This window comes from Alosa sapidissima, chromosome 13, assembly GCF_018492685.1.
Source record: "Alosa sapidissima isolate fAloSap1 chromosome 13, fAloSap1.pri, whole genome shotgun sequence".
Taxonomy (NCBI): domain Eukaryota; kingdom Metazoa; phylum Chordata; class Actinopteri; order Clupeiformes; family Clupeidae; genus Alosa; species Alosa sapidissima.
The window spans coordinates 25,730,789-25,743,288 of NC_055969.1; the positions used below are offsets into that span (position 1 = coordinate 25,730,789).

The window sequence follows — 12,500 nt, forward strand, 5'->3', positions numbered from 1 at the left end:
CACACACACACACACACACACACACACACACACACACACACTACTGTTACAATACACACCCGCTACACCACCTCCTGACATGGGAACACACACTACTGTTACACACCCGCTACACCACTTCCTGACATGGGAACACACACACACACACGCACACACACTACTGTTACACACCCACTCATTTTTTTTTGTTAGTCTGACATTTCCCAGGTTGCCAAATTGTGTATGAAATACACCCTACTGTACATATAGCCTACATAATGACTTCCTTTTGTAATAAAACCTGCTAACCCAAACCCCAAATAAGAAAGCGGGTGTACACTGCACAGCCACTGAGTCTCGCAAGAAAGCGGTCTAGTTGAATAACCTGGTTTGTCAAATTGTTGGAGAAGAACGACCGAAATGCAGTGTTCCAAGGAGTGAATGAAACATGTTAAATATGCAAAACTGATTCTGTGCAAACACTGACACCCTGGGTCTTGAGGGTGTGTGTGGGCTCTTAATGGCTCTTGAGGGTGTGGGACTCTTGAGGGTGTGTGTGGGTGTGTGTGGGCTCTTGAGTGTGTGTGTGGGCTCTTGAGTGTGTGTGTGGGTGTGTGTGGGGCTCTTGAGCGTGTGTGTGGGCTCTTGAGGGTGTGTGTGGGCTTTTAAGGGTGTGTGTGGGCTCTTGATGGCTCTTGAGGGTGTGTGTGGGCTCTTGAGAATGTGTGAGGGCTCTTGAGTGTGAGTACGGGGCTCTTGAGGGTGAGTACGGGGCTCTTGAGGGTGTGTGTGGGGCTCTTGAGGGTGTGTGTGGGGCTGCTCACCTGGTTGCTGTTCTCAGGCAGGTAGGCCAGGGCGGTGTCCAGACTACCCTGCGACGCCAGCAGACTGGCGTACTGGCCCATCTTCTGTGCCAACATGGTGCCCATGGTGGAGGCCTGAGCCCCGTGAGTCCGCTCCACCGCCTGGCGCAGAATCACCACCTTCTCCACCAGGTCCTGAAAGGGCAAAGGTCAAACTGGCCATCAACAAGGACAATCAGGGACTCCAACTACCATATTCCATATTCAACTGATCTGACAACAGAGCTGGCACTGCTAACTGTCCTGTGCGGGAATTGCTATCTGACCTGCAGACAGGGCAGGCTGAGAGTGGGCACTGCCAACTGACCAGCAGTGAGAGCGGGAACTGCTAACTGAGCAGTGCTGGGCTAACTGCTAACTGGGCAGTCTTGAACAGACACTGCCAATTGAGCTAAAGAGAGAGCGGGCACTGACCTAGAATCAGAGTAGGCATTGCCAACTGACCAGCAGGTTACCTGACCTGAGAGGACACTGCCAACTGACCTGCAGACATAGTGGGCACTGCTGATAGCGGGCACGGCCAACTGACCTGCAGTGAGAGTGGGCACTGGGCCAACTGACCTGCAGTGAGAGTGGACACTGGGACTCCTGGGCTTTGGTCCAGCAGGTCACGAGCTTCTCCACACTGCCAGCGCAGATGTAACACAAACACGCCTGGGCCTGCAGCGACAAGTCCTCCGCCTGCTCCAGACGAGAGCCCAGCAGACCTGATACACACACACACACACACACACATACACACAAACGTGTATGGACACAGACACGTACAAGCGCACGCACACACACACACACACACACACACACACACACACACAGAAGTGTTATTCATAAATATTTCACACTTGGGAGGACTATGCCAATGTCTCCTACTTCTCCATGTGCTATGTGAAAACAGGAAAAACAACCAGCTTTCCCATGAGATAACTAACTACAGAGGGAGAGAGAAAGAATGTGGAGAGAGGAGAGAGAGAGAGGGAGAGAAAGATAGATAGATAGATAGATAGATAGATAGATACTTTATATAGATACCTGATAGATAGAGAGGGAGAGAGAGAGAGAGAGAGAGAGAGACAGAGAGAGAAAGAGAGAAAGATAGATAGATAGATAGATAGATAGATAGATAGAGAGGGAGAGAGAGAGAGGGAGAAAGAGCTGACCACAGAGATTGGAGAAGTCCTCAGGCTTGGCGTAGGTCATGACCGCTGCCAGGGCCTCCCTCCAGCTGTGCAGTTCACATGTCTGCAGGATGTCCAGCCAGTCCCTCATCACCACCGCACTGATGAGCTGATGACCACACACACACACAGACACACACACACAGACAGACACACACACACGCACGCACGCACGCAAATAAATGGGCATTGAATAAACTAAGTTAGGGTACTCAAGCAAGTAAAGTCAATAACCAGATATACACCAATTCTGTGTGGAAATATTTATATTTCTTTAAGTGGGACCCCGTTACCTTGGTGATTTTTGTCTGGGTCTTCAGGAAGTACTTCTTCTGGGTCCTCTCCAGGAGTTCCGGTCCACCAGCGATGGCCAGGATGATGCTGTCCGCCATCCGGTTGTCATGGAGACAGAGATCAACGGCGCTCTCAAAGTCGCCTGTGAGCAGTGCCTGTGTGATCAGACCGTCCACTTCTAAAAATAACACACACACATACATGATCAGCAGTCAAAATAAACATAATTTAAACATCTCAACACACACTCACACAAACACACACACAAACACTGTTTTATATCAAACTAGCCTCATTAAACATAAGTCACAGGAAACACAGACACAGACACACACCTATTTACAGTACATCCAACTAACCACAAACACAGGTCATCATTAGCAGTCATAGGAAACACTGCACACACACAGACACAGACACAGACACAGACACACAGGTCATCATTAGCAGTCATAGGAAACACTGCACACGCACAGACACAAATATCTACAGCACCAAACAGACATCAACACACACTACGACGTGCCTACCTTTGCTAACTTTGAGTTTGACAGGTTCTGAAACGGATGGAGCAGGTGCGGGTGGTTCGACCGCCACTTCAGGTTCCCTCGCGGGTTCTGCAGGTCCTGTGCTTATGTCCTCCGTGGGATCTTCTAAGGGTTCTTCAATAAGGTCATCAGCTGCTTCCTCCTCCTCCTCCTTCTCCTCCTTCTCCTCCTCCATCTCCGGTTCCACCACAGCCACTGGCTCTGGTTCTGGCAGCATATCTTCTTCCAGTTGTAGTTCCACCTCCTCCTCCGGCTCCCACTGTTATACAAACAGGAAGTTAGAGAAGCACCACACATAACAAGCATGCTTTAGAAGCGGCCCGCCAGCCGCCTCCCTCTGATCTGACTTAATGAGCTTTTTGGATTAGGACAGGCCAGTCAAAACATGACACATAGTTTACCATAGTTAACCTGCCATTTTGAAAAATGTCAATAAAATGACTCAGTTGGGGTTCTACATCTCTTGTATCAAATCAAGTCAATTATCTCTACAAAATGTATGCTCAACATACAGTATATCATTTACCTGCAAATGTACACAAAAAGAAAAAGACACAGACAACAAAAATGCCCAATATTGCCTTGGTCTGATTTCTAGTGTTTGTTTGTATGCTTGTACATTTTAATAATAATAATAATGCATTTTGTTTATGAGCGCCTTTCTCAACACTCATTTTACGAAAATATAATAATCATATAACAGCATCGTAGCTGTAAAATATACTTTAAGGTAGTCATATGGCATCAAATTTGCACTTCAAGAATTCAAATCATTTTTTTCTTTTTTTAATTACTTACTTATTGTTTGCCTGCTTATAAATGAGGTGAGAGTAACCAGGGCAATTCTGGGAAAATCAAGATACTACATTGGCAGCATTCCTGTGTCCCAGTTTAATACCATTAGCAATATCCATTACTATTTGCAGTGTCAATTACCATTAGAAATATCCATTACCATTAGCAGTGTTGATTACCATTAACAATACCTGAGACTATTAGCATTGCTAATTTCCATAAGAAATAACCATTACCATAACCATTATCCTAAACAAATGTCACCACCATACAGTAAGGTCTGCATGATCTATTAGCATTGCTCATAACAATTAGCATTAGGCATTATTTGCATTATCATAATGTCAGTAACCATCAATATCATCCTTAGCCATTACCCTTTATCATTATAGAGTTTCAAAGCCAAAGAGAAAGTACAATGGAACAAAAAATGTAAAGACTGTAATGGAACCAAAAAAACCCTGCAATAATGAAACTTGATAGCGATTAGCGCCATACAGGAAATAAATAGCCGAGGCGGAGCTACACGATGGGACCACACAGGCATATGCCACAGCAACAGACAAGGGTGGACTCGACTCGAGACGAGGGTACCTCCTGTAGGGTTCTCTCCTCCTCGGAGGGAGCGGGGACCACTGGCTCCTGCGTGTCCCCTGGTAGATCCACCACAGGCTCAGGGGCAGGAGCCTGCATGACCACCCGGGGCTCAGGTGCGCCCTCTGCTCGATCAGAGAGGTCACACGCCTGAGACAGCTGCTGTGAAGGGGCACCAGGTGTGAACATGGGCACTGGATGCAAGGGTACTGGAGGAGACGGGTCAACTACAGGCACTTCAGGTGGAGGAGCAGAAAGGTCTGCAGCAGGTATGCACTGTGGCACAGGTGGAACGGCAACAGCAGGTATAGACTCGGGTACAGGTGAAATGCCAACAACAGGTAGCAGCTGAGATACAGGTGAAATGCCAACAACAGGTAGAGGCTCAGGTACAGGTAATATACCAACAGCAGGTACAGGCTCAGGAGCAGGTGAGGAGACAATGCCAGGTACAGTATCAAGCACAGGTGGTTGGACATCTTGGGGTATACATTCATTTACAGGAAGTTGGGCCACTGGTGGAAAGGAGAGGTCAACTGAAGACGCAAGGTCAATCTGGGGAGCTGGGACTTCCATGGGGGCCAGACCAAAGCCAGGAGCTGCTAGGGGAACAGCCGACGCATCTGAAGGGTAAGGGGGACTCGTGAAGCCTGTGTTCCCAGGGGGTAGTTGATCTGCTGGGGCAAGAAGCAGTTGTGCTGGTGAAGGTGCGAATAAAGGAAGCGATTGCTGGATGTCACTGGGAGGAGCAAATACAGGAAGAGCCTGCTGGACTTCACAGGGAGGCGCGAATAGAGACACAGGCTGCTGCTGCAGGTTGAGTGGAGGAGCAAGTGTCGGGACACTGAAGTCCTGGAGGTCCACCAGTGCCATGGCTTCAGGTGTCAGATGAAGGCTGGCAGCTGGAGAGGCGTCCAAAGGAATGAGAGGTTGTAAAGAGGGGTCCAAGGTAATGGCTTCAGGAGATTGTTCCAGAATGGCTGCTTCAGGAAGTGGTTCCAGAGTAACCGCTTCAGGAGGTGGTTCTAGAAGGGCTACTTCAGAAAGCGGTTCCAAAATAGCTGCTTGAGGAGATGGTTCCAGAATGGCTGCTTCGGGAAGTGGTTCCAGAGTCGCTGCTTCAGGAGGTGGTTCTAGAAGAGCCACTTCAGAAAGCGGTTCCAAAATAGCTGCTTGAGGAGATGGTTCCAGAATGGCTGCTTTGGGAAGTGGTTCCAGAGTCGCTGCTTCAGGAGGTGGTTCTAGAAGAGCCACTTCAGAAAGCGGTTCCAAAATAGCTGCTTCAGGAGGTTGTCCCACTGCGGCTGCTTCAGGAGGCAATGTTCCACTGACAGTGTGTGCTTCTGGTTGAACATTTGGTACGAGTTCCAATTGAGGTTCAGGCATAAGACCTGCTTGAAGTTCGGGTTGGACTTCTGCCTGGGGTCCTGGTGCAAACATCACTTCAGCTTCAGGTACAAATTCCACTTCAGAAATGGGTTCCACTTGCGTTTCAGGGGCCAGTTCCACCTCGGATTTAGGTACGTGTTCTGCTGCAAGTTCTGGTGGAATCGCAGGTTCCACTTGTGGTGGAGGTACAAGCTCCACTGCGGGCTCTGTCTGAGGTTCAGGCACTGCTTCTGGCTGATGGAGTTGATGGAGTATCACAGGCTGTGAAATGGAGAAGGAGTCGGCAGGAAAGACGGAGAAGGAGTCAGCAGGGAAGTCTGGCGTAGGTTCAGGAGGTGCGGGTTCAGCCTCAGGTTCTTGAGTCTGTGGTTCCGGCTCAGGTTCCGGTTCCGGTTCTGGTTGAGATTCGGGAACCGCTAGAGGCTCAGATACGGCCTGAGGGTGAGGCAGGTGGTTAAAAGCAGAAGCAGCGTCAGAAACACACACATGCGCATGCGCACGCGCACACACACACACACACATACACACAGCAGATTGCAGGTAATTCAATCAGGATACAGCAAGCACAAGCAAAGTTGCAAGGTAAACCACAACATCTGGTTGATCTTCATTTTCAGTCTGTCTGTCACTAAGTTCTTCACTGTGGTTCTTCAAATAAAAAAATGTCAAATTGTAAGAAAATACATTTATGTACATATGTCTTATGTACATAACATACGTCTTCACTTAGGGCACTCAAGTCCTTTAGATCAGGGGTCCCCAACCTTTTATGTACCATGGACCGGTTTGATTCCCATTTTTTTTTTCACGGACCGGTTGGGGGGAGGGGGGGGGGGGGGGGGGGTTCGGGGGTTCCATGTTCCGTGTTGTGCATGCATTACTTGAAAAGAACTAGCTCCAGTTATGCATGAACAGTGAAGGTAACGAACTCTTAAAAATGTGAAAAACGTGAACTTGAAGAAGTGAAAATTGAACAATATGAACTATGAAAATTGAACAACTTGAAGCTACATCTATCATGTGTGAACATGCTTAACAAAATTTGGTAACAAAACATGGGAACTAAACGTGCATTACGAATATAATCAGGGGGAGCCCTGTGCTTGTTTCCCTGCAACAAGAAGGTTCCATCTGGGGATGATGGAAGACAGTGACACCCTCAGTGTGTTTGAAATGTCCAGTCGATTGCGCAATTTGGTGTTAGTTGCAGTCATTGCTGAAAACCCGGCCTCGCATAGATACGTGGTGGGAAATGGTAGCAACGTTTTCAGCGCTTTTACAGCTATCTCGGTATATTCTGCTTTGGTTTTCATCCAAAAACCTGCCAGAGAGGTTTCCCTCATAGCCTACACACTCTTAAGACCACAGTCATTTGCAATTTCGATCAACTGCTCTTCCTCCTGCGCTGACAAGTTAGGACTATTCGGGATATTGACAAATGGGTTGCGGACCCACTCATTGGTTTGCCGTGGATCTTTGGAGGATGGGAAGTAACGCTCAAACTCATTTGAAAGCACATCAAGGTGATCACGCACCAGCTGCAAGAGAAAGGGCCCTGCCTCAGTCTCTCCCAAAACCCCCACTACTGTTTGGAACATATCAAATACACCCCGATCCACTCGTCGATTTTATCTGCCAGTTTAAAGACAGTCGTCATTCTCCCCTGCAGTGACAGGTTGAGGTCATTAAGCAACCCGAATATGTCACACAGGTAAGCGAGTTTTGACACCCAGCCCTCATCACTAAAATATGCAGCTAACGGTGACTTTTTTTCTGTAAGAAATCTCTGCAGCGGCTCTCGCAACTCAAACACTCTGGCCAGTGACCTGTAACCAACCAACTTGGACAGCGTACCACGGTGACCCATTCACCCTCTCTAACAACCGTACCTCAATATCCTCTGACATATCATCAATTCGCCTATGGACAGTGTTTGCAGAAAACGGTACCTGAGCTATTTTTTTAGCTGCAGCCTCCCCAAGGAGTTCATTGCACATGCCTTTACCAGCAGGCAGAATTAACTCTTCCCCAATAGTAAAGGGCTTCTTAGATTTAGCAATCCGACTAGCCACTATGAGGCTTTTAGCGCAGCCACGTTCACCGATGTGGTTGCTTTACGCACTAGTTTTTTGTCCTTCTTGCTCGCGTTTCTTACGCTCAAAGAACTCAAGGGGTTTGTCTTTAAGTGTAGGATGCTTGGACTCTAGATGTCGAATTAGCTTTGATGGTTTCATTGCTTCGTTTGACAACTTATCGCCAAATACCACACATAAAGGACTTGGTGCATGCGAGTCACCGGTCTCTGCAAAACCATATTTTACATAGGACTCGTCATATTTCGTATTGAATGACCCCTTCTTTTTCTTTGAGGTATCTGGCTCACCATCGTCAGTGGGTATTATTGAGAATGTGACATTATTGCGAATTAAATTGAGTTTATTTAGTTTGCATGAATTTTTTTTTAAACTCTTGTCGTAGGCTACGGCCCGGTGGCCCGGTGTTGGGGACCGCTGCTTTAGATGACTATAATTACATTTCTGTACCACAGTCAATGTAAATGTTCTGACTAGTTGGAAGAGGTACTCTAGAATTGTTTAATATACATCCCATCCAAAAGCGCTTGGTACAAAAAACAAATCATGAGAAAATCCCATATCTGAATAGTGAAACATATTTTGGGCATTATTAACAATTAAAAAAAAGAAAAAGACAAAAAAAAAATAACTGGTTGAAAACACTACTAAATAATGTTGTCACCTTCACCGAGCAGTTTGTAATCATATATTTTAGATAATATATGTAGAGAACATTCATAGACTTTGACAGCAAGTGTTTGCCAATGCATTATGCTTTAAGCGTCACAGAAAAGGTGTGGTCGTGGTCCTTGGGGGGGGGAGGGTGCTGGTAACAGCGCGCCCATACTATAATCGTGGGAATGTGGAGCCGGGTTGTGACCCGAGTCTGGCCTGGGTCATTTCCTGATCCTACCCCGTCTCTCTCTCCCACTCACTTCCTGTCACTCTCTCTACTGTCCGGCCCAATTAAAGGCATAAAAAGCCCCCAAAAGAGAGAAGGTGTGGTGCTTCATCACCAATAACATCATGGCTATGAGCGGATTGTGGACTCAGGACATTTGTTGTAGCGATGTTATTGGTGATAACAGGTAATAAAATGTCATTAGAACTAGAAAATAAAAAAAAATCATTACATTAATATGATAATTCTAGACAACTTATCAGCCATCTTCCCCATGAGCACAACTGATAAAACCACAGACCCTTTCCTGTCCTAACATCATGGCGCTAAAGTAAGCTTTACATGATCTTGAATTAACCTTTACAGACCCTTTCCTGTCCTAACATTATCATGGCACTAAAGGAACCTTTACATGATTCTGAAAGGGAATTGACGTATTATTATGAAGGTTCCTAAAAGGAACCAAGAAAGCCATGCTGAAGGTTTGTCTGTTAATAAAGGAAAGTAGCTCTAAAAGGATATACAAAATTTACTTGTGACCAGTTATTCTGGTGATTCCCGAGGGTATGTCTGAACATTAGGGCCGTAACTAATGATTTTTCATTGGTTCCTTCATGTACAGTTACACAGAAGGAACCTCTGAAGGTTACACAGAAGGAACATTACCTCTGCAGGCTGGGAGTCTTTCTTCTCCAGAGCCTCAGCAATCTGAAATACAACAACAGCATCATGGGACAGAGACATTAGGGCTGTAATAATACCGAACCGAAACTGAAATCGTGATACAAACATCCACAATCTCGTATTGCGATTCGTGAAGACAGAACCGCGATACACACCCCTCTCCAAGCCCAGCAACTGTCATCCTTACAGATACAGCCCCTGGAGGTCTCAATGCAACAAAACAAATGTGTCCATTTCCCCATTCACATTATAATATTTGTGAATCATCAAATTATTGTTCTACTTCACGTTTCCCCAAACGTAGTCGTAACACTACATTTTACCGCTTGGTGAGGTTGAAAGGAGATGTAAAAGATTCAAAGTGTCTTAAACTAAGCCAAATTCATGAATAAGACACATTTATCAGTCTTTGCTTACCTTCAGTGCCAACTCCTCCTTTTTGTACCCAAGAAGTTCCAGGTACTTTCCACGACTGTCGTCCTCAAAGTTCACCTGGGGACACGGTAGAGAATGTTTACCTTTCTGATCTAAATGAATAAACTACGACCTCTGCAAGAGTCCACACAGGAAAACATAATGTGCCCCTGTAGCCTGTAAACTGATTTAAAAGTTTGAACGTTTGAAAACATTTTTTTTTTTTTATTACCATTTGACTTTGACGAGTGTCCAATCTAAAGAGGTAGTTCTTGAAAAAAATGCAGAAATGCTGCACTAAGGTTTTCTGTTTTTATCAAATAATTTAAAAACGTTTACACAAAAATGTACACAACTTTTTTGCGTATCTTGATTTCAACACAGCTCAGATCTTCTCAATATCTGTTCAAGATCATTTAGTTTAATTCATTTATTGCAAAAAGTTTCACAGAGTTAAGTCTGAAATATACTCTTTTGTACAGCACATTGGGGAAAAATATTAAAAAGTATACATGACAAAGATCTGTTCCAAAGTCCTGCACGTTCTTCTCACCTTGAGGAAGGACCACACCGCCTTCTCAAACTCGCTGGGCGCTGCCTCGATCTTCGTCTGGCAGAACTCGGCGAAGCTGCCGGCACTCAGAGTGGCCTGCAACTGACCGGAGCGCTCCAGGAACGCCGTCTCCGTGACAACCTGGCTGACGTGCACCACACGGGGCAGAGGCTGCTGGGTAGGCTGAGGGAGAGGGTTGCCGTTCTCCAAGGAAACCAGTTTGCCTCCAAACTGCAGAAAGACAGAGCGGGGGAAACTGTTAAAGGTACAGTAAGCAATTCTGGTGAAAGGCTGTTGATATTTCAGTTCAACAGCCAAAAGTGTATTTGATTAGAATCACTGACGCCACCTTTAAAGTCTGTAAATAAGTTTAAGTTTATAAATGACTTCAAAAGGCCCACACCAGCAGATGAACCAGTTGGGTAGCAAGTTGTACTGACCCCCACGCATCTAGGTGGGCAAAGCAGACGCATTCTGTGCCTACTCACCCCTAGTTGTACTGACCCCCACGCATCTAGGTGGGTAAAGCTGATGCATTCTGGGATTATTACTCACCGCAAATGAGGCTCCGACAGGGCGACGGATCCACTTGGGGGGTTTCTTGAGGGGGGTGACTGTGGATGGGGCAGTGGGGGCTTGGGGCAGCTGTAGCGGTGGCAGAGTCTGACCCGTGCCAAACGGGTCCAGGTTACCAAACGACGTGCTGATCTGTGGAGACACATAGAGGATTGATTTATGAAAATGGAATATGGGATTTACAGTCCCATATTTTTGTGTCCCTGTGTGTGTGTGTGTGTGTGTGCGTGTGTGTATGTGCAGTGGCGCCGCCAGGCGTAATCCTGTATGCACTGTGCAAATAATTTTTCAATGCTTTATTCATGAAAATCATTCAATATTACAACAATAAAAACAGCTTGTGTACTGTCTTAATTGAAACATGCTTTGCACACAAATGATAGCCTATGTTTAGGGCAAAGAGAATGGACATCTCAACATAAGGATACTTTAGAAGATAATGATTGGTGTAAACTTTGTCACGATATGATGAGCAGTCCTGGCGCTTAAAAACGCAACGTTATTTAGGTGTTTAACAGTAAAAGGCGCACTGTTCTTAGCAGTTATGATGAAGGCAGTGAGATTAGGCATTGCATCCTACAGTCACTCTGTTTGGAACATCGTAGTTCGGGTTTCAAGATTGATAAGATTCAGTTAATGCGTAGAGTATGGATCGTCTCAAAGTTTGGGACAACCAAACAGCAGTGTAAGCAAATCCTTATTGTTAGGTGACCATAGCCGTCTTTTCTCTAGGCCTAGGCCTATCACAAATCCTTATTGTTAGGTGACCATAGCTGTCTTTTCTTTAGGCCTAGGCCTATCACAAATCCTTATTGTTAGGTGACCATAGCCGTCTTTTCTCTAGGCCTAGGCCTATCACAAATCCTTATTGTTAGGTGACCATAGCTGTCTTTTCTTTAGGCCTAGGCCTATCACAAATCCTTATTGTTAGGTGACCATAGCCGTCTTTTCTTTAGGCCTAGGCCTATCACAAATCCTTATTGTTAGGTGACCATAGCCGTCTTTTCTTTAGGCCTAGGCCTATCACAAATCCTTATTGTTAGGTGACCATAGCCGTCTTTTCTCTAGGCCTAGGCCTATCACAAATCCTTATTGTTAGGTGACCATAGGTGTCTTTTCTCTAGGCCTAGGCCTATCACAAATCCTTATTGTTAGGTGACCATAGCTGTCTTTTCTCTAGGCCTAGGCCTATCACAAATCCTTATTGTTAGGTGACCATAGGGGTCTTTTCTCTAGGCCTCTATCACTAATCGCGACATCGCTCATTGCTTTCTTCTTTTCTTTCCCTTGTTCGCGTGTTGGGGAGTGAAGCGATAATGCATTTAAAGCAATGTTCACGTCACGTGAGCCAGAGCCGATATGGCCAGAGCTGCTGCTCTGTAAAGGTATTTCTGTCCCACCCAAATTGGATTAAAATGGTGTGTTTAGCAGCCAGATTCCCAGGGGTGAAATCTCCCTCATCCCAGACATTTTAAAAAGCTCGAAACACCTCTATGTGTAGGGTAGCCATGCACCTGTTCTTTTTTTTTTTTTTTTGGGAGGGGGGGGATTAGCGTCCTGGGCCATGGTGCGTACTATGGAATACAACCCTAGCGGCGCCCCTGTGTGTGTGTGTGTGTGTGTGTGTGTGTGTATGGCAGTGTATGTGTGTGTGTGCGTG

General features: G+C 46.0%; 1 protein-coding gene across 7 annotated transcripts in view; it reads right to left on the bottom strand.

The window, feature by feature from the left end:
* The window catches only part of sec31a (SEC31 homolog A, COPII coat complex component), a 35,482-nt gene that overhangs the window by 13,074 nt on the left and 9,908 nt on the right, over positions 1–12,500 (bottom strand). For 6 of the 7 annotated variants that reach the window (XM_042058342.1, XM_042058341.1, XM_042058340.1 and 3 more), the window contains exons 10-19: positions 10,820–10,972; positions 10,265–10,495; positions 9,715–9,789; positions 9,280–9,321; positions 4,249–6,072; positions 2,842–3,118; positions 2,311–2,489; positions 2,000–2,126; positions 1,404–1,549; positions 804–977 (exon numbers count right to left, since the gene is read on the bottom strand). In XM_042058342.1, the coding sequence (XP_041914276.1) occupies positions 804–977; positions 1,404–1,549; positions 2,000–2,126; positions 2,311–2,489; positions 2,842–3,118; positions 4,249–6,072; positions 9,280–9,321; positions 9,715–9,789; positions 10,265–10,495; positions 10,820–10,972 (3,228 nt within the window). The remainder of the gene's footprint in view (positions 1–803; positions 978–1,403; positions 1,550–1,999; positions 2,127–2,310; positions 2,490–2,841; positions 3,119–4,248; positions 6,073–9,279; positions 9,322–9,714; positions 9,790–10,264; positions 10,496–10,819; positions 10,973–12,500) is intronic. The other variant, XM_042058345.1, reaches the window with a different exon arrangement.